General features: G+C 47.5%; 2 protein-coding genes across 5 annotated transcripts in view; one reads left to right on the top strand and one right to left on the bottom strand.

Annotated features, from left to right (window-relative positions):
• The window catches only part of lama5 (laminin, alpha 5), a 72,159-nt gene extending 50,039 nt beyond the window's left edge, over positions 1-22,120 (top strand). For 2 of the 3 annotated variants that reach the window (XM_082520004.1, XM_082520003.1), the window contains 32 exons: positions 34-185; positions 270-380; positions 766-877; positions 963-1,136; positions 2,386-2,582; positions 2,662-2,781; positions 3,263-3,417; positions 3,487-3,616; positions 3,702-3,804; positions 3,886-3,999; positions 4,111-4,293; positions 5,170-5,312; positions 6,331-6,510; positions 6,656-6,795; positions 6,907-7,051; positions 7,268-7,401; positions 9,735-9,894; positions 10,887-11,021; positions 11,145-11,284; positions 12,540-12,672; positions 12,791-12,934; positions 13,081-13,211; positions 13,296-13,457; positions 13,588-13,714; positions 15,718-15,872; positions 16,044-16,227; positions 16,524-16,661; positions 16,778-16,937; positions 17,018-17,148; positions 20,636-20,729; positions 20,807-20,926; positions 21,243-22,120. In XM_082520004.1, the coding sequence (XP_082376130.1) occupies positions 34-185; positions 270-380; positions 766-877; positions 963-1,136; positions 2,386-2,582; positions 2,662-2,781; positions 3,263-3,417; positions 3,487-3,616; positions 3,702-3,804; positions 3,886-3,999; positions 4,111-4,293; positions 5,170-5,312; positions 6,331-6,510; positions 6,656-6,795; positions 6,907-7,051; positions 7,268-7,401; positions 9,735-9,894; positions 10,887-11,021; positions 11,145-11,284; positions 12,540-12,672; positions 12,791-12,934; positions 13,081-13,211; positions 13,296-13,457; positions 13,588-13,714; positions 15,718-15,872; positions 16,044-16,227; positions 16,524-16,661; positions 16,778-16,937; positions 17,018-17,148; positions 20,636-20,729; positions 20,807-20,926; positions 21,243-21,391 (4,556 nt within the window). In that variant the 3' untranslated portion in view covers positions 21,392-22,120. The remainder of the gene's footprint in view (positions 1-33; positions 186-269; positions 381-765; positions 878-962; positions 1,137-2,385; positions 2,583-2,661; positions 2,782-3,262; positions 3,418-3,486; positions 3,617-3,701; positions 3,805-3,885; positions 4,000-4,110; positions 4,294-5,169; positions 5,313-6,330; positions 6,511-6,655; positions 6,796-6,906; positions 7,052-7,267; positions 7,402-9,734; positions 9,895-10,886; positions 11,022-11,144; positions 11,285-12,539; positions 12,673-12,790; positions 12,935-13,080; positions 13,212-13,295; positions 13,458-13,587; positions 13,715-15,717; positions 15,873-16,043; positions 16,228-16,523; positions 16,662-16,777; positions 16,938-17,017; positions 17,149-20,635; positions 20,730-20,806; positions 20,927-21,242) is intronic. The other variant, XR_014273932.1, reaches the window with a different exon arrangement.
• Positions 22,121-22,156: 36 nt separating this feature from the next.
• Positions 22,157-27,564, bottom strand: LOC309697842 (proteasomal ubiquitin receptor ADRM1-B-like). 2 transcript variants are annotated; one of them, XM_082520030.1, is made up of 10 exons: positions 27,457-27,564; positions 26,555-26,789; positions 25,672-25,788; positions 25,224-25,431; positions 24,793-24,874; positions 24,584-24,723; positions 23,170-23,301; positions 22,936-23,093; positions 22,743-22,845; positions 22,157-22,384 (listed from the first exon to the last, which is right to left on the bottom strand). In XM_082520030.1, the coding sequence occupies exons 2-10, from the start codon at positions 26,762-26,764 to the stop codon at positions 22,299-22,301; spliced, it is 1,236 nt and encodes a 411-aa protein (XP_082376156.1). In that variant the 5' UTR covers positions 26,765-26,789; positions 27,457-27,564; the 3' UTR covers positions 22,157-22,298. The 2 variants fall into 2 exon arrangements, with proteins under 2 accessions (XP_082376156.1, XP_082376157.1); XM_082520031.1 differs by having other exon boundaries at positions 24,793-24,871; positions 27,457-27,561.
• Between the last annotated feature and the right edge of the window lie 292 nt (positions 27,565-27,856).

Below are 27,856 nucleotides of genomic sequence, written 5' to 3'. Positions count from 1 at the left end.
CGGTGAAGCTCAGCGTGTGCGTTTTTCTCTCAGTGTGCGACAGCTGCGTCGTCGTGCTGCTGGAGGATCTGGAGAGGCTCGACGACGACTTCCTGTCGGCGTCGGCTCGGCTGAGGAGCCTGAACGCCAGCTCCGTGGCCCGGGCTCAGCTGCAAAGCCTCGACAAGTCCATGGAGGACGCCGCTGTGAGTTCACGCACAAGCACACACCTGAGGCTGCGAGCACCGTGCTGCAGGGGCACTAATCAAACTCACTTTCCCATGATTCAGCGGGCCATTGAGGACTACAACAACACACTGCAAGACAGCCTGAGTCGCACCGACATGCTGGAGGCAGAAATCAGCACCATCAGTGAGGACATCGACGAGCTGCAGAACAAAGTGAGGAGCGCACACACACACACACACACACGATTGTTCCGATGGTCCAGATCCACACTTTGGGAGCGCCTCCTGTAAAGGCCCGCTCTTCTCTGAGCTTTAATCCTGAGCCAGGGCAGCGAGGAGGGCGGGGTCTGCTGTGTCTCCGGTGGTGCATTCACGGGTGATCGGAAAAACCTGACTTCATGATGCAGACCTGTCACCGGGCCGTAGGCTAACGCTAACATTCCAGACTCACGGCGACGATTCCTCGACGCCAGTTCGGTTTCCGTTTGTTCAAACTGTCTGTCGACGTTTTACAGGCAGCAGGAAGAAGAGCACACAGGTTTGTATCACACGTGCGTCATTAACACACATAAAATCTGACAGCTGTCTTTTTTTCCAGACGTCGGCAATGACCAGCCGGGTCGGCGAGCTACACAGTGGCACAAACAGAACGTACCGGCGGGCCGAGGATGTGTTGTCCCTCCTCGGGAACGTGAGCGCCAATATAAACGGTACGGCGTGAGAACAGAGTTTCAAATCTGAAGACCTGACAGGAGGCAGAGCGATGCTTGGACCCTTGTGCTTGTGTGTCCACAGAACTTCTGCTGAGGTCGAACAGTTCTTCGCTAAACGAGACGGAGGCAGAGGAGGATGGCGAGGAGAGGGAGAGGAAGATGAGGGAGGTGCAGGCCATGCTGAGGGAGATGAGGCACAGGAGCTGCACAGGTCAGAAGAAGATGGCCGACAAAGAGAAGGCAGAGGCTGAGAAACGTAAGTTTATTCATTTTAATCAGCTGTGATGAGCACGCTCAGTCTAACCCACAGACCGATCTGACGAGAGAGACGACCTTCAAAGTAAAACAGGAAAGTAGGGCTGCACGATTAATCGTTAGAAAATCACGATCTCGATTCATACTTATGTGCGATCTCATTTCCAAATGACAACGATTTTTTAAAAAAAGACGACGATTGTACCGCATTTTGATCCGGGACGTAATCTGCATGAAAACAAGCGCTCACTCTTCCTGCTCAACAAATGACAAGGGCGGAGCCTTATACCACGTGATACAGAAGCTGTGCCGTGTGATGCTAAAATTAGCGGGAAAAACAACGGAGAGCACGTCAGGGATGACGAGAAAGTGACAGGAGAAAATCCGTCCCGGTCAACCACCCAAACATCAATAACGGGAACCTTATACAGCGCTTCCCTACACCCGTCGAACTCCCGCAGGCACAAAGACATTACGGAGGCTATCACTTATCACCTGACCAAAGATATGGCTCCCATCAACACTGTGCAAAACGAGGGATTTAGGAAAATGATCAACACCCTAGACAAATGCTACACAGTGCCGTCCCACAACTATTTTTCTATTGTTGCACTACCTGCTCTGTACACGCAGCGTCGAGCAACGGTGGAGACGGAATTTCAAGCAGTACAACAACAAAACGTGAGACATTTGTTGTTTTATGTTTATTTATTGTTTTTATGTTCAGTCTCAACTGTTACGAAGTTGATGTGCAGTTAATAAGTGCAATAAATATTTATACTGGAAAAGAAAATCGTGAGAGAATCGTGATCTCAATTCTAAGCCAAAAAATCGTGATTCTCATTTTATGCAAAATCGTGCAGCCCTATAAACAAGAGAACTAATACAGAACCAGGACATTAACACAGGAAGAGACCGAACTTACCCAAACTCTGCATGAAGCAGAATTCGCAGAACGGGATGAAACATTCGACAGTGTCAGGAGGAACCAGACGCGCTCTGAGAAGACATGAACATCAGATCAGGGTCACAGACGACGAGTTAAACTTCCAGCAGCTCGTCGGACCTGTGAACCAGCTCACACCTGCCCGAGAACGAGGGATGAAGTATCTGCTGCAACATCTGGATGTTTGATGGTTTTATTAAATGTCTCTGACTCGCTGCTGATGTCACTTCAGCGTTTAAAAGCTAATGAGCAGGTTTGTGTTTGAGCTGACAGGACCGCCCGTCTGTGTCTTGTGTTCTCGTAGTGTTGGATCGGGTCAGCAGGCAGCTGGTGGACCGTCACGAGGAAAACGACAACCTAACTCGATCCATCAGTGACCGTCTCTCCCGCCTCCACGCTGACACGATGGACCTCCGAGACGCCCTGAATGAGGCCGTGAACAACACGGCGAGAGCTGCCGAGATCAACAACGCTAACGAGAAAAGCCTGGACGACCACAACGTAAGAGCAGCAGAGGAAGGAACATGGAGAACGTGGAGAACACCAAGTGATGACTAACCGCTGTCTGTCTGTCTGTCAGAGGAGGGTGGTGGACCTGCAGATGAAGTCAACCGAGGTGAGAAAACAGCTGAACGTGTCTGCAGATCACCTTCATCAAGTCAACAACGACGTGTGGTCCATGGTGCAGAACTCCAAAGAGGTTTGAATGTCACACATTAAACTTGTCTGTGTGTGCATGCGTCACAGATTTACAGGGGCCGCTTCATCTTCAGCACAGCCGTGATTCAGCCCTCAAAGTGTTCTCAGTCTGCCGGAATCTACGTCCTAACTACTAACAGTGCTAACACCTGCTAACAGTGCTAACACCTGCTAACAGTGCTAACACCTGCTAACACCTGCTAACATTGCTAACACCTGCTAACACCTGCCAACAGTGCTAACACCTGCTAACAGTGCTAACACATGCTAACACCTGCTAACAGTGCTAACACATGCTAACACCTGCTAATGGTGAACCATGGCTGGTTACAGCTCACAGATCTGAGGCTGGAGCTCGGACTGTTTCGTTGCTCTGGCAGGCTCAGAATCAGAATTCTTGTTGAAGATCAAAAACTTTCTTCTTTAGGTCTTTACCTCCCCTTGACCAGGCTACGTCCCCTTCAGCTCTTTCTCTCCCTCAGGAGTACGAGCACCTTGCAGCTCAGTTGGATGGCGCCCGGATGCTGCTGGCCCAAAAGGTTCAGAATTTGTCTCAGACTAACTCTAAAATCCCGCTGGTGGAGAAGGCGGAGAAGCACGCTGAGCTACTCGGCGCCCTGGCCATGAACCTGTCCAGGTAGGTGTACGACATTTAGTTCTTGTGCTTCATGAAACCAAACCAAAAGCTGTGTGCGTCTGTCTGCAGTTTGATCGCAGAAACAAAGAAGGACGGATTCATAGACGTAACGCAGTCGTACAACAAGATCGTCGTCAGCATCGAGCAGGCCGAGGAGGCCGCCAAGATGGCCAGCGAGGCTACCAACAGCACATTAGAGGTAAAAAAAAACAACAAAATCACAAGTTTGTCCTTTGAGGTGACTTTAAAAACCGAAACTGAAAGTGTGTTGGTCTTGTTTTCAGAGCGTGAAGGGCCAGAACCTCGGTCAGAAGGCGGAGTCTCTGAAGAACCACAGCATGGATCTGAAGGATGAAGTGGAGAAGCTGAATGATGACCTGAACACCAGTAAGCCCAGTTTGGATTGCAGAGATTCATAAATGAACCCTTTCATCTTCAGTTTGCATCACCTTCGTTTTTCTGCTGCAGCTCTGAGGCCACGACTGGAAGATGCTCAGCGCCGGCTCCAGGACGCCAAAACCAAACAGGTTCAACTGACCGAGGACCTGGAGGCGCTCCAGAGCAACCTCAACGCCACCAAAAGTACGACTGTTTAAAACACGTTGCGCTTACACAATTTGGGTATTTAAGGTTTCCCACGTGACTCCTCACCGCTCACTGCTTCCTGTCGTCTTCTTCTTCTGTGCTGCTCAGACATCAGTGCACAGGTCAACGAAGCCAAGCAAACAGCGGCTAAGGCAAACAGGACGGCCACCGGCATCAACGACACCCTGCGTCCTATCAAAAAGAAGCTGGATGAATGGCAGCACACTTACGGAGACGCCAACGCCACGAGCGAGGACATCAACACCGCCCTGATGGACGCCAACAACACCGGTGAGTGATAAACGCTCGCTGCCATGCGCTGTGGGGATGGTCGAAAGATTTCAGACCCGAGCACAGGCAGACGCAGAAACTGAGGTCAAAGTGAGATTAAATCCTGATAAATCAAAACAATCGATCCAAAATCCGACTGATCACAGAGATTCCAAACAGCTGGAGCGAGCCAGAGACAGTAAATACAAATGGCAAAAGGAAGTAGATCCAAATACAAAGCATGAGTCTTTCAAAATAAAACAGGAAGCAACCAAACACAGAGATAATGTTTGAGCATATGAAAAGCTAAGAAAAATTCGGGACTGAACCAACGAAGACCCAACATACTCAAACAATCAAACGAAGAACTAACATTATATAAAATAATAAGACGGACGAATTCCACAAACGTCTGAACTGTCCAGAGCACGACTCACCTGAATGTCTTTGAATTTCAGGACTTTAGGAAGAAATGAGCAGTTTGAAAGAAATGATGAATTATTTAATTTGATTTTATGTATATAACACCAAATTACAGGAACAGTTCAAAGGTGCCACCTGCCACAACTGTTTGGGGGTTATTTATGAGCTCCACCAAAATAAAAGCATGTCAAACTGAAAACTGCGACTAATGACAGACATCTAATATTCAGGAACCACAAATGAAACTCGTCTCTAATCATTCATCAGGTCGCTGAGCCCTCCAAAGGTTAGGCCGTGGTTCTGTTTGAGCTGCACATCTCAGATTGTAATTTTTTTAATTGAGTGTCAGACATTAATTTTGTTTGCCTTTGAAAGGTGTTCCAACCAGGTAAAAAGGCCTGGATGTTACCTGAACACTCACGTAGGGGGCACTGGTGAGACATGAGCTGTAAATGTCTGTCTGTCTGTCTGCAGTGCACAGGCTGGGTGAAGCTATTCCTGAACTCTTGAAGAGGCTGGGCGACCTGCAGAATTACTCTGTTCAGATGCCAAACATCTCCGAGAACATCAACCGCATCCGACAGCTCATAGAGCAGGCGCGCAATACTGCCAACAAGGTACACCCACGGACTGTATAAAAAGATGGACAGAGCCAAATATGTGGCCATATTTGGATGCTATTGCTAGCTAGCTTGGTTATCACAGATACCTGCTCATAGTGCTGAGTTGGGCGCTGTGTTAGTGCAGTGACCTCACAGCAGCCGTGTTATTGGTCACATGATGTCATTAAACATGCTCCGAAAGACTCCAACAACACGGTCCAGAGGTCCAGTTTAGCCTAGCCGACAGCTAGCAGCTACAGCCACCTGTGTCAGCACCCACCTGTCTATAGAGGCCAAACAGTTTGTGTATGAGGCTGTAAACATGTTTATTTCGAATGTAAAATTTTGACATGGGAATGACTCACTGCTGCCTCTGCTGGACATCAGAGGAACTGCAGGTTTTCATTTGATTTTTTAGTCCTGGAGGTCAGTGCTAGGTGTTTCCATCAGAGGTCCTTATCACAATCAGATTACTTTATTAATCCCTAAGGAAATTACGTCATTCTAATAGTCTTTTATCGTCATTGTACATGTACAGCTAAATTGTGGGTCCTAATAAAATATAAATCATAGACAACAGAGAAATATACACAAAATCATACACAGACACATTGGAGAACAAAATACTGGCAAAGTGATCGGAGGCAGTGGAAAGGACCGAGTGTGAGTGGGCTGAGGGATAAGGGTTACTCAGACCATGGCTCAGATTGGTGAGGTCGGTGTGTAGGGGTGGGGTGTGGGGGCGGGGCCAGTGTTTGTTAACAGTCTGATTGGCTGTGGGGGAGGAAGCTGTTAGTGAGTCTGGAGGTGTGGGAGACTGAGGAGTGGGAGAAGGCCAGCAGCGGGACACGGAGGAAGTGCAGCCGCTGCTCGACCTTCGTTACCAGGGCGATGGCGTTGTGGGTCCAGGTGAGATCAGTGGAGATGTGGGTTCCCAGAAACCTGAAGGTGGAGACGGATTCCATTTATACTGAGAGGGGAGCGGACCTGTCCTGACGTCCATTACGAGTTCTTTTCCTCCTTCCCCATCCAGGTGAGCGTATCCATGAAGTTCAATGGGAGATCAGGCGTTCAGGTGCGTACGCCGCCTAACCTGGCTGACCTGGCTGCTTACACATCCATGAAGCTCCACATCAAGCTGCCGGACGCAGTGCGGACGCGGCGACAGGATCCTTCCAACAGTCAGTTTGTGTTTTACCTCGGCAACAAAAACGTAAGTGTGAGGACAGATTGGACTTCATGTCGCTCGTCAAGTCTGTCAGTCCTCGTCGGGGTGTGTCTTTATTAACTGGGATAAATTTAGGACTCGTGAACATCGGAGGTGTCGTGTATTTTAAATCTGTGTTTGGGGTTTGCAGCCGGGTCAGGAGTTCCTGGGCATGGCGTTGGTGGGGAAACGGCTGCACTGGTACTTTAACGTTGGAGGAGAAACTGCAGTTGTGAAGATGAAAAACGACATCCAGTCCAAAGGAAGATTCAGCACCGTCTCCCTGGAGAGGTGAAGCGCACGATGTAACACAACACGGTGTCATTCGATTAAACATGAATGTTTATGCTAGCTGTGTGCAGGAGTTGTAGCATTGATCTGCTCCGGTGTTGGTGCGCGTAGGATGCTGCAGCACGGTCTGATGTCCGTATCTGTGGACACCTCAACCAGCAAATACTCTGAGAAGGCTGAAGGAGATCAGGGGCTCCTCAAACTCTCGGCCAATGACACCGTCTTCTATGTGGGAGGATATCCGAATACTTTCACAGTACGTACTGGAAGAGCTGTAAACCCACCAGTTACAGAGCGTTTCCGCATGTTACGCTTATTTTAGTCAGTACAATAAAACTGAGCAGGTGGAGCCAGAGTGAGAATAACTGAGAACGCCTGTGTTGGTACGCAGGCTCGTTGATGTTTACACATTAGTGCCTCGACCACAGGAATAATGAAGAGTTTCCACTTTCTCTGGTGTTTTTGTCTTTAGCCACCTGAAGTGCTCGCCCTGCCCAACTTTAAGGGCTGCATTGAGCTGGACTATCTGAACGAGGAGGTGATCAGTCTCTACAGCTTTGTGGACGTCTTCAATCTCAACACCACGGTGGACATACCGTGTGCCAGGTCCGTCTGCTGTTCCTGCATCTCATTTCAGTATCATTGTGTAAATGCAAACGTTTGTGTTCTTTCTGTTGAATTTAAGCTTATAGCTGAACACTGACGCTCACAGCAAGGGCGTGGATTTGGTTTTGGCGTTGGTGGGGACGGATGATTCAACCACCGAACCCTGCCCTGTTTCTTTGTTTTTCCTTTTTGTTTTTGCTTCTTAATAAAAAGAGGAGAAATATACTTGCCTACATGTGCTATTCTACGTGCTTTTAAACCGTTTAAAATCACAATTCATAGTTGAATTATTAAACAAATGACTAAGTATTTCAGGCTTTAGTTTACTTCAGCCATAATCCATATAAATCAGGTATCATACAAAAATAAAAATAGCTTCAAATAAAAGAACAATAAAAGAATATGACTTTAAGGACTTAACAGCATTACTTCAGTTACACCAACATCTCTGACACATCAGCACTAAGGGAACACTGAGTGACCTGCTGGGTTTTGTCCATAAAACTACTCGTCTAAGATGACCTCAGAGTCAAAGATCTCTCAGCAACATTATGCAACAGTTTAGGCTCTACTGCCCGATCAGATCAGTGAGCTGGGATTTTCTATTCTAAGCATGAGCTACTGTTACAGCAACTGACATTAATACTACTGGTGTCCCACACAACAACTCAACGTTCACTATGTGAAGCAGCCAAACACAGGCCTGCTCCTCTCGTTAGCTGAGATAAACTGCTGGCATGTTGGTTTTACATCTATACTGTCCAGTCTGTCCTGGTGGACACACAGCAGCATTGTTTAATCCCATTTGAGTCATTGTTGACCTTAGCCCTGTTTTTAGTCTTCTGAGAGCACTGAAGCTTCTTTCAGCCTCAGTACCTGCGTTTTATCCTCAGATTAAATTATTATTCTGTGCGTGATGTGCCTCACCTTTGGCCCTGGCTCCTCCCCTCTGACTGCACTAGGATATATTTCCACCTGATAAAATAACACATTGATTTGTGCCATATAAACGTGAGACATGTCAATTCAGACTCTTTGTCAAATAAACACTAATGAATCAATTTACATCAGCAGCCTAACAACTGTCATGATAATAAATACTAGTTAATCTGTAGCACCAACTCATCAGTCACCTGTGAGCTCGCCTCTTCACCTCTGAGCTACAACATGGCAGAGCTGCCTCTGTCAGCTGATGAATAACAGTGAGACACTCCACATACATGCAGTCACACATGTGCTTCAAATACAGTCATGAACCAACAAGTCATCATTTCACCTGTGATCTTGTGTCACCATCACTCTCTGAGCTTTGTGTTGGTTCTTCACCTGACAAACAGGACATACATGACAATAAGAATAAAATGTGCAGCTGCTTCAGTGTTTCTGTCACTTTGTGCAGATCTTGACTCGTCAGTAATGTTTGTAGGCTGAGTGCATTTTAAAACTGTGCAAACTGCACTACAAGGTGGAATATTTGCAAAATCCTGACGACCTCATGACATTTTGTCTCAAACATTAACCCTATGAATACGTCAGTGCCATTAGGATGAAATTATCGTGTCACCAACATGTTAACGTTAGACATATAATTCTAACAGCCTCTGTAAACTAATATCCTGGCTGCTCGAGGCTGCCGTTTCCTCTGACAGTTTCAATCAAAATTAGAAACGCTGCTCTGAGACTGAGAGAACTAACAGTGCTGCCTGCTGTGCAGGTAGTTTCCAAAACACGTTATTCATGGTTACATACAGTTTCAGACTGATGTGGGCCAAAGCCTAGCACAGCCTGTGACGTTATTGTGACACATTTTATGAGTGAACTTGGCTTTAAGTGACTCACAGGTTTCTTTGAAAAACACTTTCTTACATCCAGCTTCTTCCTCTTTGCTGCCGTCCTCCTCTCCTCCTTGCAGCGCAGGTTTACCGCTGCTGAAACTGAACAGAGCTCCCTGAAAGGCTCAGCCAATCACATTGGCCATAATTGTCACATGATGTAGGACTCCAGTAGAGAACGTAATTTAACTCTTTCTGCTCTGCTGGGTGAACGAGACGCTGACAGATCGTTTTTTTTTCTTGTTTTTCTTTACTCGAAGAGATCAAATTATTGGTGGGGACAATTCTATAATCGCTGAATATTGGTGGGGACATGTCCCTTCCGTCCATGCCAAATCTACGCCCTTGGCTCACAGACGAGTGGATGAACGTTCATCACTTATTAAATGATGACTTTACAAAAAAAGAAAGTTTTCATCATTTTGTTATTTTCTGAGATACTCTGGTGTGTTTCAACTCCTAACTTTGTCTCTTAAATATGTGTGTGTGTTTAACAAACAGGACAAGAGCCACCTCTGAGCCCTATGTCAGTGATGGAGCGTACTTTGATGGGACCGGCTATGCAAAGTTTAATTTTTCTCAGTCAGGAAAAGGTTACTTCGTGCAACAGGAAATCAAACTGCAGTCGCAGAACGGGATCCTGCTGATGATGCAGAATGAGGTAACGCTGCTTATACGCTCACAGACCCTCAGAGGGCTGCTCACCTGTCCTTGTAAGCCCCGCCCCTATTATAATGAAAGAAGATGCTAGTTGCACTTCCTTATTCACAGCAGTGGGTGCTCTTTACACACAATCCCCTACAGTTCATAGCAAAAATGCTGAAGGCCGTAACACAGAATAGAATAGAATAGAATAGAATAGAATGGGTTTATCGTCATTGTACCTACAATGACATGACAGTGTTCCTCCTGTAAGAACTAAAGAGAACAGTACATATACATATTTACATACACCGAACAAACAGATCACATGCACAGCATAAAGAGAGTTCACAGAGTAATCAGGTGACCTTGCTACGCCCACATGACTTATTATCAGGCTTTATTGACCCTGGAGTCCAGTCGCTGCGTGCAGCACACAAAGCTGCCTCATTTCCACACTCGTGTTCTAGGTTTTCTTCTAATAACCTGACATATTGGATTCGCATTTGCAGGTTTTGCACTTCTTCCCTGGTCATCATCACTTCTGTTATTCTCTGTTTGTTGTGGTGACACTCGTGCAAATACGGAGCCGTCAGAAGAAGCTTGAGTTACTTCTTATACAGGGTAACTGGAAGAATGAACTTTTCTACTCAAGCACTCAGAGCGCTTTATACAACAGGCCCGAGCTGCAAAAGTGCAGATGTCCTGTCCTTCTACTGAAGTACAGGTACTTGTGTATAAAAATACACTGATTCAACTTCTTTACTCAAATACAGTAAAGAAGTATTTGTACTTCATTAGCTCTGAACAAGCCTCATGCGCAGCAGCACTTTAACATTCAGGCTCTGATAGCTGCACCATAGCAGCCAACCTTCCCGTTAGTGGAAGGGTCGACCTCCTGGACCGGGGTCATGGCCATCAAATGTCCGGCTCTGGTTCCCACTGTACTTATTACACACATATCTGTATATTTTCCTCTGTAACTGGATTTCTTTTCTGTCTGCTGTGCAGCAAAATCAGTTTGTGTGTGTGGCGGTGCTTCGTGGCCAGGTCAAGCTCTTCTATAATATTAACGGTTCTCTGGTGGACGTCGAGCCCGTGGCTCCGCCTGAGCTCTTGCAGATGAGCAACGGCGAGCCCAACAGTGTGAGTCCCTCTGCGTGGTTTTTCATGTTCCTACTTTGAAAGCATGCCGATCACTCTGATTGCTCCTTTTAGTGGTCAGTATTGTGTACTTGTTTGTGACGTGCTGCATTTTTTCCCATATAGCTGTTTCTCATCATCTGGAATGAACTACTTATGGTGAAGAACAACCAAAACGATGCCATCAGGACTAACATAAAAGGCATCCCTCAATTTGACAACAGCTGTTACCTGGGTGGAGTGCCAGAGGACAAGATGCCGGAGATGTACGTGCACGAAGTTTCTTATTGCTCCATTTCTAAGCTAACGTTAGCGAGTCTGGAACTGCATGAGTGGAAAAGAGGCACAGGGGCAGGGCTAAAGGGGGCATCTGGGGTGGCACAGGCCCTACTGACATTTGTATGTTGCCCTCTAGAATTGTTGTCATGTCAATGATTAAAGATTGGAGCGGAGGATGGGCAAATCTAACTCCTGTTTTTTAACATTATAAATGAAATATACAATATGAAAAATGTAAAGGCTTTTGAATTAAAACAAATCGGCAGCACGGTGGCACGGTGGTTAGCACTGTTGCTGCACAGCAAGAAGGTCCTGAGTTCAATTCCACCATCAGGCCGGGGTCTTTCTGTGTGGAGTTTGCATGTTCTCCCTGTGTTCGCGTGGGTTCCTCCCACCGTCCAAAGACATGCAGCTTGTGGGGATAGGTTAATTGGATAATCCAAATTGCCACTAGGTGTGAATGGTTGTCTGTCTCTGTGTGTTGGCCCTGTGACAGACTAGCGACCTGTCCAGGGTGTACCCCGCCTCTCGCCCTATGACAGCTGGGATAGGCTCCAGCGCCCCCAGCGACCCTGAAAAGGATAAGCGAATGGATGGATGGATGGAAAACAATAAATTATTAATTTTAATTAAACATGGAAAAGGATGTGTGAGACACTTACTTACTTATTCCACGTATTTACTATTTATTCTATTGAACATTTGCTGTCCCATTTGACAGTAAACCCGAGCCTTGTTCCAAGGAAGCCGCTGAGAGTAGCTCTAATAATTCATCTCGTTACCTCGCCACTAAGTCTTGTGCTTTGGGGCTGTCTCATATGTTTTAATGCATGTTTATGTCGACAGGAGGCCTGTGAACTTTCAAACTGTGCCTTTGTTTAGCTTATTTTCCAGATTTGCACGAGTCCTGTTATTACTGCCCTTCGTAATGTCTTGGGACTTTTCTTTTGATTTAATTTGAAGTCTTCTGGGTTTGCTGGTCTCACTGAGTACTGTCCAGGCAGCTACAGAGATTTTAAGCATAAAGATGCTGATAGTTACTTGGTCAGCATCAGACAGCAGATTTAGGTTAGCAGCTAGCTGGTAAAAGTAGTATTTTAAATAGTGGACACAAACCTGTAGGAAGTGTTTTCTAACGTGATTTAACATGTTGTGAACTTCTAGTTTCTAATTGGATAAGTTATTATCAGGGATCCGGTCTGGGTCACTAACACTGAGTTCATTGTGTTTGTCTCCCCTCAGGTTAAAGGACAAGTTTTCTAAGACGGGCTCTGTGAAGGCCTGTATCAGGAACGTGAAGGAAAAACAACAGTATATCAGCCTGAAGAATGTGGAGACCTATGGGGTCAGCTTTGGCTGCCATGACAAACTGCTGGTAGGAGGACACACTGAACCCATCAGCGTGTAACAAAAAGGAGTGGATGCAGGTTTTTCATGGTGTGTGTGTGTGTGTGTGTGTGTGTGTGTGTGTGTGTGTGTGTGTGTGCGTGCAGTTGGCTCGTGAGGGTTATTTCCCAGGTCAGAGCTACCTGAACTTTAATGTGATGGATGCTTCTAGTATCATGAACAACTTCTTTGCCGGCCTTGGCTTCAGAACTGAGACGACCGATGGACTCATGTTCTTCCACAAAAACCAGGTCAGAGGAAACCCTCAACCACTTCCTGTTGACCGTTGCCTCTCAGCTGTCTGTTTCCCGTATTCTTCTTCTGTCCTGATCTGTTGGATCTATGATGTGCTGACTTCTTCCTTGTTTCAAACTCTTGTGATTTTCTGTGGCCACAGGAGGACGTCTGTCAGGTGTTTTTGCAGAAAGGCCACATCGTGGTGCAAGCTGGCAACAAGGCGATTAAAACGCAGAAGACGTACAACGATGACATCAGTCATTATATCACCATATACAACAATGTGACCGGGTAGGATGGCAGCGGTTACATTTTCCTCGCATCCACAGGAAGCAGCGTTCCGAGTGTCATTTGACCTCTCTGCTCGTTTCTCAGGATACGTCTGTACGTGGATGACGTGCTGGAGACATCGACTCAGACCACAGTGAACCCAACAATGAAAACTGTCTTGTCCACAATGGGAAACACCTTCCTGGGAGGAATGCCCGAAGGCCCGAACAACCTGGTTGGATGCATTACTAATGTTTTCATCGAGAGGTTAGTTAAAAATAACTTTCATGAGCCGCCTTCATAGATTGACTCATCAGCCTGTGTGAAATGACTGAAACGATTAAAGCTGTTGTGTGAGTTCAGCTTGGATTGTAATGTGTTTGTTTGCCATCTGCAGGGAAACGCAGGAGGTTCTGGACCTGCTGAAAGCCACCAACAATGTAGATGTTTCTATGAAGTGTCCTGCTGCTAAACAGCCTCAGCAGATCATTGCTGCTCAACCAAAACAGAACAACAAGCGCAAGGTACACACAGCAACAAGTGAAGGTACACACACAGCAAGTGAAGGTACACACAGCAACAAGTGAAGGTACACACAGCAACAAGTGAAGGTACACACACAGCAACAAGTGAAGGTACACACAACAGCAAGTGAAGGTACACACAACAGCAAGTGAAGGTACACACAACAGCAACAAGTGAAGGTACACACACAGCAACAAGTGAAGGTACACACAACAGCAACAAGTGAAGGTACACACACAGCAACAAGTGAAGGTACACACAACAGCAACAAGTGAAGGTACACACAACAGCAAGTGAAGGTACACACAGCAACAAGTGAAGGTACACACAACAGCAACAAGTGAAGGTACACACAACAGCAAGTGAAGGTACACACACAGCAACAAGTGAAGGTACACACACAGCAACAAGTGAAGGTACACACACAGCAGCAAGTGAAGGTACACACACAGCAAGTGAAGGTACACACAACAGCAAGTGAAGGTACACACAAAGCAACAAGTGAAGGTACACACAAAGCAACAAGTGAAGGTACACACAACAGCAAGTGAAGGTACACACAACAGCAAGTGAAGGTACACACAAAGCAACAAGTGAAGGTACACACAACAGCAAGTGAAGGTACACACAAAGCAACAAGTGAAGGTACACACACAGCAACAAGTGAAGGTACACACAGCAACAAGTGAAGGTACACACACAGCAAGTGAAGGTACACACAGCAACAAGTGAAGGTACACACACAGCAAGTGAAGGTACACACACAGCAACAAGTGAAGGTACACACACAGCAAGTGAAGGTACACACAGCAACAAGTGAAGGTACACACAGCAACAAGTGAAGGTACACACACAGCAAGTGAAGGTACACACACAGCAACAAGTGAAGGTACACACACAGCAAGTGAAGGTACACACAGCAACAAGTGAAGGTACACACAGCAACAAGTGAAGGTACACACACAGCAAGTGAAGGTACACACAGCAACAAGTGAAGGTACACACACAGCAACAAGTGAAGGTACACACACAGCAGCAAGTGAAGGTACACACACAGCAACAAGTGAAGGTACACACACAGCAGCAAGTGAAGGTACACACACAGCAAGTGAAGGTACACACAAAGCAACAAGTGAAGGTACACACAAAGCAACAAGTGAAGGTACACACACAGCAAGTGAAGGTACACACAGCAACAAGTGAAGGTACACACACAGCAAGTGAAGGTACACACAGCAACAAGTGAAGGTACACACACAGCAACAAGTGAAGGTACACACACAGCAGCAAGTGAAGGTACACACACAGCAACAAGTGAAGGTACACACACAGCAGCAAGTGAAGGTACACACAAAGCAACAAGTGAAGGTACACACAGCAACAAGTGAAGGTACACACACAGCAAGTGAAGGTACACACAGCAACAAGTGAAGGTACACACACAGCAAGTGAAGGTACACACAGCAACAAGTGAAGGTACACACACAGCAAGTGAAGGTACACACACAGCAACAAGTGAAGGTACACACAGCAACAAGTGAAGGTACACACAGCAACAAGTGAAGGTACACACAGCAACAAGTGAAGGTACACACACAGCAACAAGTAAAGGTACACACACAGCAGCAAGTGAAGGTACACACAGCAGCAAGTGAAGGTACACACACAGCAACAAGTGAAGGTACACACACAGCAGCAAGTGAAGGTACACACACAGCAACAAGTGAAGGTACACACACAGCAGCAAGTGAAGGTACACACAAAGCAACAAGTGAAGGTACACACAGCAACAAGTGAAGGTACACACACAGCAGCAAGTGAAGGTACACACACAGCAACAAGTGAAGGTACACACACAGCAACAAGTGAAGGTACACACACAGCAACAAGTGAAGGTACACACACAGCAACAAGTGAAGGTACACACACAGCAACAAGTGAAGGTACACACAGCAACAACAATAAGACGTGACTGTGATAAATTCAAGGTTTTCTCTCTTAGGGGAAGCTGAAGAAGCCGTCAGGATCTCGCAGTCGTAACACTAGGGACTCGTGTCAGGGTGAGGTGTCACACCACGAGAGGGGAGCGACGCACTTCAGTGGCTCCACCCACAGCTTCCAGAGATACGACATCCTGCCCAGTTCGTTCGGCTCCACGTGAGTGTGAAAGAAACTTTAAGAGATCCAGTCCCTTTCTTTCTAAGCTCCTTGCATGCCATCATCTGGATGACTGAGAACCTACACAGACACAAGCTGCTAAACAGACTCCGCCCCCTCGTATTCAAGGACCAAACTACAGCTCAGATACTCGTGTTTCTCTGTCTGCAGGCCTCACATCTCCATGCTGTTGAGGATCAACTCATCTGACGGGCTGGTGCTGAGCGCCACCAGCAGGCAGCGAGGAGGAGGCGTGATGACGCTCACAGTCTCAAACGGCCACCTGCTGCTTCAGTTTGGGAAGAAGTTTAACCTACGCAGCTACAGGAAGTACAACGACGACCAGTGGCACACGGTGAGCAAGCACAAAAACACAAACACATGCACACGAACGCACATACTTGTTTTCATAACTTAGTGAGGACATCTCATTGACATAATGCTTTCCCTAGCTGCTTACCCATCAAAAATGAATGCCTAACACTCATGCCCAATCCTAACCATAACCTAACTGTAACCCTGACACTAAAACCACGTTTTGGTTAGCATGTTAGCGTTGAGCTAACGTTTTTTGCTACCAGCTGTGTTTGTGTCTCAGACCCACCTGAGTTTACCTGAATGATGTAACCTGATTGCTCCGTGTCCCTGCAGGTGTTCATAAAGCTTGAAGGGCAGAAGATGAGTCTGATTGTGGACGGTATCAGTGTTCAGTCCAACAGGATATCTGAACGAGACCGGACTCGTCTCACCGCACCGTTATACGCAGGAGGAGTCCCTGCCTCTGTGGCGGTAAGCGTTTCTCCTGCTGGTTCCACGCTCAGGCTGACACCTCTGTGCAGTGAAGGTCGCGCCTTTCTGCTCTTCTTCACGCTGGGTACTGAAGCTCTGCTCTTTCTTAACCTCAGGGTCAGGGTTCTTCCGGGTTTGTGGGGTGCATCCGGGATCTGATGCTGAACGGAGCCCCTGCAGGAGACCCCGCTCACAGCCAGGGGACAGTGCCCTGCTTCGCGACCCCTCTGCTGCCCGGAGCCTACTTTTCTGGACGGGGAGGACACATCATGATCGGTATGTACCATTCGTTTCTGTGCACGTGTTGGCCACATTGGGTCGTCATGTCTGAGCGGCGCCTCTGTCCCTCCCTGCAGATGAGTCCTTGGCTCTGAGTCGGGATCTGGAGATCCAGCTCGAAGTTCGACCCATCGTGGACTCTGGGCTGCTGTTGCATGCTGGGACATCGTCTGACCACCACCTGAGCTTAATTCTCATCCAAGGAAAGGTGAGACTCGGGCAGCGTTTCTCCTGAACGTGGTCTACTTGCTGTTTTTCAGGTTTTAAATTTGTGATGTCAAATATTTTTATTTCTGAATGTTTTTATATCATAACTTAAATAAATGACTCAGTTTCCTCTGAAAAGACGACATAAAGGAGTCAGCGTGTAACAGCCAGACCTCTAAATAAGACCTGAACATCAGCTTAGAGCTGCAGGTATCCTCAGTTTGCAGTGCCCCACTGTTCCCCACTCCCACTCAAATCAGTTCAGTTTTATTTACACAGTGCCAAATCACAACAACAGTCGCCTCAGGGCTCTTTATATTGTAAGGTAGACCCTACAATAATACATACAGAGAAAACCCCAACAATCATATGACCCCCTATGAGCAAGCACTTTGGCGACAGTGGGAAGGAAAAACTCCCTTTTAACAGGAAGAAACCTCCGGTTCAGGGAGGGGCGGGGCCATCTGCTGTGATTGGTTGGGGTGAGAGAAGGAAGACAGGATAAAGACATGCTGTGGAAGAGAGACAGAGGTTAATAACAGATATGATTCAGTGCAGAGAGGTCTGTTAACACACAGTGAGTGAGAAAGATGACTGGAAAGGAAAAACTCAATGCATCATGGGAATCCCCCGGCAGCCTACGTCTATTGCAGCATAACTAAGGGAGGATTCAGGGTCACCTGGTCCAGCCCTAACTATATGCTTTAGCAAAAAGGAAAGTTTGAAGCCTAATCCTGAAAGTAGAGATAGTGTCTGTCTCCTGAATCCAAACTGGAAGCTGGTTCCACAGAAGAGGGGCCTGAAAACTGAAGGCTCTGCCTCCCATTCTACTTTTAAATACTCTAGGAACAACAAGTAGGCCTGCAGAGCGAGAGCGAAGTGCTCTAATAGGGTGATATGGTACTACAAGGTCATTAAGATAAGATGGGGCCTGATTATTTAAGACCTTGCAGGGCTCTAGAGTGTGAAAAATTTGGTCGCAAAGGCAACCAAATTTTTCAGTGGTGCGACCAACTGTTCGGGTAACAAAAAAAAAAAAAAAAATCTCTGCAACTCTCCGTGTGGTCAACAACAGACACACATTATGTCCCTATCGTGGGCTAAACCAATCAGATATAGTCAGGGGCGGGACTTCTCTGATTGGCTGTGGTCCAGTTGAAAGTGCAGGTGGAAGTGGGAGGTGAGTAGCTTGAATAAAGCGATATCGATTCATTAAATCCTGAATTGACTTTTAAATATAACTGTGTTTTGCCAGAAACGCCAGATTCTCAGATTAAAGCTCACAAAACTATTTCAACAACCACCAAACAGCAGATGAGAGCAGGTACACGGACTCCACACAAAGCCGTAAACGCAGAGCAGACCCAACACGTCAGAATCAGCTTTGTCTTTCAGCCCCGACGGCCCGTAGACGGACACGCTGTCGGAGCTCAGCGATTCTGATGCGTCCGGTCCGCTCTGTTTACGTCACTGATTCTGAGCTGCAGGTTTTGTCTCTCCAACCAAAATTCACCGAGCCAGCAGCAAAAGAAGCAGCAGACTACGCTTCACATTTGATCAATGCGTCATGAATTCCCTCTGACTTTTGCTGTTTTGCTTCCATCCATCCATCTTCTTCTGCTTTATCCGGGGCCGGGTCGTGGGGGCAGCAGCCTAAGCAGAGAAGCCCAGACCTCCCTCTCCCCAGCCACCTCCTCCAGCTTATCCGGGGGAATACCAAGGCGTTCCCAGGCCAGCCGAGAGATATAATCTCTCCAGCGTGTCCTGGGTCTGCCCCGGGGCCTCCTCCCGGTGGGACATGCCTGGAACACCTCACCCAGGAGGCGCCCAGGGGGCATCCTTGTCAGATGCCCGAACCACCTCAGCTGGCTCCTTTCGATGTGGAGCAGCAGCTGCTCTACTCTGAGCCCCTCCCGGATGGCCGAACTTCTCACCCTGTCTCTAAGGGAGAGGCCAGCCACCCTTCGGAGGAAGCTCATTTCTGTCGCTTGTATCCGCGATCTCGTTCTTTCGGTCACTACCCACAGCTCGTGGCCATAGGTGAGGGTAGGGACGTAGATCGACCGGTAAATTGAGAGCTTCGCTTTTACACTCAGCTCCCTCTTCACCACGACGGACCGGTGCAGCGTCCGCATTACTGCAGCTGCAGCCCCAATCTGTCTGTCGATCTCTGGCTCCCTTCTCCCATCACTCGCGAACAAGACCCCGAGATACTTGAACTCCTCCACTTGGGACAGGAACTCATCCCAGAACTCATCTCAGATTTGGAGGTGCTGATCCTCATTCCTGCTGCTTCACACTCGGCTGCGAATCGAATCAGGACTTTGAGAGCTGGAATCGAATGATTATAGAAATCAGTGATGATGCCCAGCCCTGGTGAGCAGCCTAGGCCCCACAGAGTGGATGTAGCTGTGGGTAATGAGAAAAGATGAAAAGAACGATTGATGACTTTTTTGTTAAGTTAAGGCCTGATCTGTCTGAAGTTCATAGCCAGCTCTGACACGGAGCCACCAATCTTTGAATGCTGAAAAAGCAGCAGTGTATCCAGAAAACACATTATATGCTGCAACAAATGCACTGCCCAAGTGTCCCCTCTGCCCAAGTGTCCCCTCTGCCCAAGTGTCCCCTCTGCCCAAGTGTCCCCTCTGCCCGCTGCCTTTCAGCAGCAGGCAACAGCAAACAGGTCGTCAGAGGAGGCCGAGGTCATGATTAATTTTAACATCTACAATCTACAATATTGAGAAAGCGCTTTAAGCACAAGATTGTTAGTTAATAATTTAGAAATGAATATTGTCTGTATGGACTGCAACTTCCCCCCCAAAAAATGTAAAACTGCGGTGTTAATCGATGCGGTACAGCCCTACCTTGTATGTGAGGAGCAGGATTTTGAATTCTGGATTTAACAGGAAGCCAAAACAGGAGAAATCTGCTCTCTTTCTAGTCCCTGTCAGGACTCTTGCTGCAGCATTTTGGATTAACTGAAGGCTTTTCAGGGAGTTTTTAGGACTTCCTGATAATAATGAATTACTCGGTCATATCTTCATCGGAAAATAGTCACCAATAACTCACCAATAATCATTTCAGAGGACGATATTATCACAATACTTTGCTCACGATATGGCATTACTGCGATTTACTGCCTTTCTTCAACTTTTACAATTAAAAACAAATTAAAGCAAAAATAAATAATCATTAGGACATAAATGTTTAATGTGTGTCATATTTGCTACATGCTGCATTTTTAGCGATTTTTATATGTTAAACATCTATTGTGGAATTTGTGTAGGCTTTCTGTGTGTGTGGGGGGGGGGGTCATGCATCAGAAATGACACACGTGACTTTACTGGGTTAGAAATGGGGCTGGTGGTTGTGGCGTGCGGTCCTTCCTCTGATGTGACTCAGAGGCGTCACCTCCTGCTTGGACCGCTGAAGCCTCCTCTGAGCGAATCTCTAAACTTGAGTTCATCAGCACTGCGTGTGTGTGTCAGGTGACCGTTTCGGTGAACGGCGGGAAAGGTGAGACCTCTGCATCGTTCATTCCCGAAGAGCCGCTGTGCGACGGCCGCTGGCACTCCATCTCAGGTGAGTTTCGTCCTCAGACGCGTGCTCCGTGCACTCCCCTGTCGCTGTACCGCTCTAATGCTGAAATGTCTCTGCAGTGGTGAAGAAGAACAACGTCCTGCAGCTGCACGTGGACGGAGCCAGCGAGTGTGCTGTCGGCCCCAAAAAGGGCCGCTCCACGGGGCCCAAGGAGGCGGTCTACCTCGGAGGCGTGCCAGGTGAGTGCACGGCGTTCACAGACCACCTCAGTGATGCAGACTGGCCTCTGTGAGGATCACGAAGATCTCCACCACCTAAATGCAGCCGTTTCCTGTTCCCACATTCCTGACATCCTCGCCACTTTGTCCGTGTGACCAGTTTCTTTGATCACTTATCAGATTTTAATCAAATCTGTCGCCTCCCGTCTGCGTTTAACGTCTTTACTCAAACATGCTTGATTAGTCACACTACTCATTACTGCATAACAGGGATACAGTCGCACACGTTGTCAGTGCAGCGCCTCATTAACGCGTCACTCCTCTCTCTGTCCACTAGGTGGCATCACTGTACCCGGTCTACCCCCTGGGCTGGCGTCCTTCCACGGCTGCGTCCGCCGGGCGAGCATCAACAACAGAGCGGCGCCGCTGTCAAAGCCGCTCGCTGTGCACGGCGCCGTGGGAACGCGCGGCTGCCCACATGTTTAACCCCACCCCCTCATATCTTACCTTCACACTCCCTGAGTACACATCAGCACCGGTGGTGGGCGTCACATTACTGTAGCTAAGTTAAGATATCTATACGAGTATTTATTTTTTAAGAAATGTGTATTTTATATTTTCCCCCGTTTGTTTGGTGCTGCAGAGACGGAACGACGATGTCATCGAGCGGCACGGTAAAGCCAAGTTCGACCATCTTTGCATGTTTCTTCTAAATCATCCAGCAAACCGTCGCGTAATCGTGCGTCTGCTGCAGACACCGACTCTAAACGCTGATCAGTGAGCACAGACTGTACGTGGAAGATGGACGCAGCCGCTTCCTCTGCGACTCGGAGGCGTCGGTAATCTCAACGGTGATCCTTTGATTCAGTCGGACCTGAGACCAAACACCAATCGCTGCACTCAGATCAGCTCGGCAGAGGCTCGTAGACTTCTGTCCAATCAGAGTCCCCGCCCGCTCAGTCCATCTTTGATATACAGTCTGAACACGAGCAACATCCTCAGGTAGAGCAGACAAAAAACAAAGCCTGCAAATCTGGGGAATGTCTGATTTCGTGACCTTTGACCTCACATAGTAAAACTTTTGTTTGACATGTGAACGTTACGTCCTCGCCGGTCTGCAGGCGCCGTTTCCATCTGAAACACGAAGCCTTCTAGCTTCTCTGATCCCCCGTCCCTGTCTGTCACATGTTTAAATAAAGTTTTTCCGTACCAACAGTCTTTGTGTTTTACATTCATAAAAAGAAGCTCATGTTTCAGTCATTACGTTTTTATTAGAAAGAGCTGAATACACCTGAAGCCCCGCCCTCTTCAGAGGAAAAAAAAGGTCATGGAAGGGTCAAACCTTTGATAGAAGAAAAAGTGAAAAAGAATGAAACAGATGATGTCACAGAGACTAATCCAGACTCATGTCCTCCTCGTCCTTCTTCTCCTTCGACTCTTCTCTGCTGCCCTGCATGGCTCGAGCGAACGCCTCCACATCTGCTGACACACACAGATCAATAACCAAGAATCCAAGACCTGTCAGCCGTGCGCGATTGCTCACGCGCTCAGCTTGGAGGGAACATTGGTAGGGATTCATTTTTGATGCTTAGGGTAAGCAGCTGAGGAAAGCAATATACCAATGAGATGTGCTCACTAAGATAGCAAAACGAGAATGTGTGTGTGAGGTAAAAGGGTGGACTTGATGTCCTCCAGAGAGCAACTGGTTAATGCTAACTGACCTGCAGGGGGCGCTCATGTCAGGACACTGTCACAGCGCCACATGCAGACGCCCGTTGTGTGTGTGAGGATGAACGCAGCACAAACAGGAAGTTCAGCGTGCGTTTGGTTCACTCACCTCCACGGTTGGCTGCGTCCACGGCATCGGGTGGCAGTCCAAACTGACTCATGAGGGGGCCGAGCTGCCCGGAGGCCAATGCACTGCTGAACATGCTCATGGACTGGAGGGGAGGAGAGAAGAAAAGCGAACGATGAGCGCGGCGCTCAACGTGTTTACATCATCACCGAGCGTCGCCAACGTTACGTTGTACCTGCTGGAACTGAGGAGAGTTCAGGGTGTTCTGGATCTCCTCGGCGCTCTGCGGCAGACTCTCCCCACTGGGGAGAAAGGGGAGGAGCCTCTGCTGGACCTCGGCGTTGCTCAGAATGGGAGCCATCATCTCTGGGGTGCACACGCTCGCCAGGTCCACTGCAGAAGGAGATCAGAGCTGTGAGTGTCTGCGCTCCCTTTCAGAGGCACACGTGACCTCACTCATGTGACTCACCTGCTGAGCCCTGAGCCCCTGCTGCCGGCACATTCATGGTGGCCAGGATGCTCTGAAGATCGCTGAGCTGGATGGGCTGGTGAGGGGCGGGGCTTCCAGTGGAGGCCGGGGCCACGGGAGTCTGAGCCGGGGCTGTAGATGATAGAAGGTGGGAGGAGTCAGGGGGTTTCCAGGTAACAATAACATGCAGGTGACATCAGAAAAAAATGAATTGAGTTGCTGTGATTTACTGTAAACAAAGACGAGAACATTTAGGACCAATCAGGTTCCTCCCTGACGATGACATCAGGGAGGAACCTGATTGGTCCTAAATGTTCTCGCAGAAAACTACAATCAAGCCCATAATTATTCATACCGGTGGCAAATTTTGAGTTACTTTGATTCAACCAGCAAGAATTTTTTGACTGAAAACAACACAAGTGTCTCCCAAAAAATCATTGTGGAAAACAACATTTCTCAGCTTTTATTTACATTTGAAGAAAAAGTGTCACGTCCAGAATTATTCATACCCGTCACAATCTGTCGCAGCCTCTGGGAAAATCCAAAGTTGGACACCAGCGGACTTTTCAGCACAACAATGACCCAAAACACGCAGCAAACGTGCTGAATAAACGGTTAGCAAACAACACTAACATTTTGCAGAGTCCTGACTTGAATCCAACTGAGAATCTGTGGAGGGAGCTAAAGATCAGAGTGATGGCAAGAGGACCCTCCAAACTGCAGGATTTGGTGCTCATTGCAAAAGATGAGTGGGCAAAAATACCTGTGGAGACGTGCACAAAGCTGCTCTGCAATTAAAGCGTTTGATTGCTGTAATAGCCAAATAAGACTTTTCTATTGATAACTGAGAAGAGTATAAATAATTCTGGACATGACACCTTTTGTTCAAATGTAAATAAAAGCTGAGGATTTTTCCCCACAGTGATGCCTCTTGTACATCTTATCTTTTGGGAAACACCCACCTGTGTTTAAAAAAACAAAACAAAACAAACTTGGTTGAATAAAAGTAACTAAGTCAAAATTTGCCACCGGCAGGAATAATTATGGGCTTCACTGTATATTTGAAATCTTCCACTTGCAACACCACCTGCCTTTTATTTTGAAAGTCATCCCACTGCTAACAAGGAACTTGGGCACTTCCTGTTGTGCCTTTTTCTACTGTCTGACCATCTTCCTGTTCTTGTCATTAAGCCCCCCCCCCCTCAGTGCTGCCGGTCTCAGTTCAGTTATAGAGGGTCGCTCCAATCAGAAGCTACAGGAGGAGGAGGGTGGAGGTCTGATCTACAGGTGATCAGCCTCTATCCCGTTTTGTTTTGCTCCGCCTCAAGCCCCGCCATCATCCCATAACCCTCTGTGACGAACTGCTTCCCGTTTCCTTTGAAACTCGGCATGTAGCCTTCATTTCTTTCTGTACCTGGTGTGGAGGGCGTGGCAGCGGTGGAGGAGGGAGCCGAGGTGACGGGAACAGCGGCAGGGGCAGCGGGCGCCTGGGAGGAGCTCATTCTGGGACCTCCGCCTGGAGAAGGAGTCACTGCAGCTGATTGGCTTCGAGAACTGAGGAAGAGCAGCACAGGTGAACAAAGAGGAAGACTGCAGGTGTGTGTGCGTGTGTGTCTGTCTCACCTGGATGAGGAGCTGCTGGTCACAGGTCCTCCGCCCCCCAGCAGGTTGGCGAGTCCCGGTCCAGCTAGAGCTCCCAGGCCTCCTTAGACAAAGACATCAGATCAAAAACCTGGAATAGCCCCGCCCCCAGCTACACGTCACACCTGAGACGGCTTCACCAGCATGCTTCTGAGAGGAGTACACCTACGTCATAACTGGAAACTCTTTTTCATACAGCGCAACCTTCCACAGACGTGCAGCCCCTGACAAACCTAACTACATATTGAGGCGTCGCGTGTGGAAGGCTGCGGCGGAGGGTTGAGTGGGATTTCCTGTTATGGCCGAAATTAGGACGAAACCAAGCTTGACCTTTAGAGGCAGAGAATAACTTCCAGGAACTGGGGCAGGTGTTCATGAACTACGTGCAGGTGTGTGTAGGTCAGAGCGCTCACCGAGACCTCCGAGCCCCGTGGGTCCCATCAGCTGCATCAGCTGGTTGTGGCTCATGTTTCCCAGCAGGTTCTGCAGGCCGCCCTCTCCTCCCAGCGCTGACAACTCGTGGCCACCGCCGCCGCTGCCGGATGCTCCGGGGATGGGAGGGTTGTTCAGGTACTCGTTGACCTTCCGGCAGTACTCGTCATCTTTGTCAGTCTTTGGCTCCTGATGGCATCAGAGCAGAGTTATTGCTACTTACAGGTTCTCGTGGCTCGCTGTAATCATGCAAGTGTGTGTGTTTTTTAATGGTGCAATGCTGTGAGGTGTTCATGTATATGTGAGTGTGTCAGCCTTTAGTAAGCACGCTCTTTTAATATCAGATGCAGCCTGATGAAGGCGCTCTAATGCTGACATCTGCCATCACATGAACTAAGACGTTCCCCTCTAGGATGAAGACGAGCTCACCTGCATCCAGAAGAAGAGCCGCTTGGACCCGGCCTTGAATTTCAGGACGTAGACACGTCCGGTGGTGCACTGTGTCACCCTTTTAAACTCACAGTCGTCAGGGAAGATGATCAGGTCCTGTAAGAGGAAACAAACAGGAGGAGACATTTAAAGGAGAGACATGGGGCTGCTCTCACACATCATCAAATACCAACCAATCAGAGAGAGGGAGCCAGAGGCAGCAGCTCTGAGTGAAGGCGCTGAAATAACGAGAATCATGTGAATGATCGGATTTGAAATCATTTCTTTCAGGACTTTGAGCTCTGCTCAGTGAGATCAATCTGTGGGTGTGGAAGGATGAGTATGTTCCACTCAAGAACATCTCAGTGCTTTAACCTCCTAGGACCTGCGTCCACATATGTGGACATCACATTTTGGGTTATTTAGACCAAAATACTCAATTTTGCTCTACATGGGCCTGATATCCACTTACGAGGACATTATCCTGCTACTGTTCTATCGAAATTTTAAATGAATATCCTCATTTGTGGCTCTCATTTTTCTTAGAAACAAAAATTAGGTTAAAAAAAATCTGGTAATTCTTTGTTTTTACATTCATCAGGTCCCAATCAGCCCAAATATCAAAGAAATTAAAAATGCTGCCGTGGAAAAGTTCGAGTCTTAGGAGGTTAAACCAGCTCTACATGTGGGTAGAGGCCAGGAAGTGGTTAAGTTTCAGTGCTGACTCCGTCAGCTTTACCTGACCTCACGGAGGAATTTCTGCTTTATGGAAGCGGTGCACAGAGAAATGAGGAAATGAAGCGCCGATGTGCGCTGGCCTCTCTCAGCTCCACCCTGTAAACATCAGGAACCACAAACACTCGACTGGTTCAGGGTGACTCACATCATCTACGTTCCCCGCGGTCCGGTCCTTCCAGCAGAAGTGGATCAGAGAGTCATCGGACTGCTGGATGTAGACCAGCCCTTTCCGTTTGTCCGGGGTCACCGTGTTGCCCTTCAGGTTCATTTTACCTGCTCGAAACTCCACCAGGTACTTGCTGGAGCTTGCTCTGGAGCCGCTGACCATGCTGGGGAAGAGAGCGCCCGAAGACATCTTTGAAAGTTTTTGTTCACAAAGCCTGATGGGAAAGAAAGGAAGGAGCAGAGGGTCAAAGAACAGGATGCAGTGAGATCACTCAGAGATCTTACGTCAGCACGTTAAAGCGTTTGACGTTTATGTGTCACTAAATAAAGTCTCCGATGTCTTTAAACATGATAATAACCAACAAACTCAATAAAACTCAAGTTTAACTTGAACTGTTATCTCTGATTATTACCCTTCACTCTTACATTTCCACATTAGTTCTCATCACGTATCGATACCTTTGATTAAACAAATCAAAAGTATCCGTTCACGTCTTAAACGTAGACTAGAGTCGCTCTGCTTTGTCCTGTGTTACTGTTTTTATGATCATATATTCTGTTGGTAAATCATCGTGTCTGCGCGTATAGCGGCTGAGGAGCACTGTGCTGATGTTTAATGAGGACTGTAATTATTTTTTGTTATATTTGTGTCTTAAAATCACTTTTCAGAAAAGCTAAAAGTTAGCCTGCTAGCTGCCGTTAGCTGTGGCGTGCTAACGTTAGCACATGACGAGGCTAAACAGAACACCACAGTAATATTCACTGCCGTCGCTTAACTACGGTCAGTCAGACATTAGAAACAAGAGCCAGCTGTGCATCTGATGGCTTTCCTGCAACTTTTCTGTGAAATGTGAATTTTGTTGAGCTCTCCAGCACAAATACCTGAAGTTGTGCCCGCAGAATAAGTTTTTCTGCTTCTTCGCGTCGCTCAACGTCAAAGATGATCTACGGAGGGACTAGACTTCCGGTTAAACCCACTGTACAGAAACAGAATGCAGACCAGCCGGCGGACAGTGGAGGGCGCTCCCATAGTGACAGTATAGGAATAATGCCATTTGCTGCCAAACAAAAAATGTTATTTTAGTTTTCATAAATCCAGCACATCATCTGAAACACGACTCCAAATTGGTTTGATCACATTTACGCTGATTTTGACCATAAACACAGACATCCTGTTCTGATTGGTTAGTTAAGTCAAGTCAAGTCAAGTCAAGTTTATTTATAAAGCACATTTAAAAACAACCGAGGCTGACCAAAGTGCTGTACAATAAAATACAAATAT

This window comes from Aulonocara stuartgranti (genome assembly GCF_965226115.1).
Source record: "Aulonocara stuartgranti genome assembly, chromosome: 20".
NCBI lineage: Eukaryota > Metazoa > Chordata > Actinopteri > Cichliformes > Cichlidae > Aulonocara > Aulonocara stuartgranti.
This window is presented reverse-complemented; position numbering and strand designations above follow the sequence as displayed.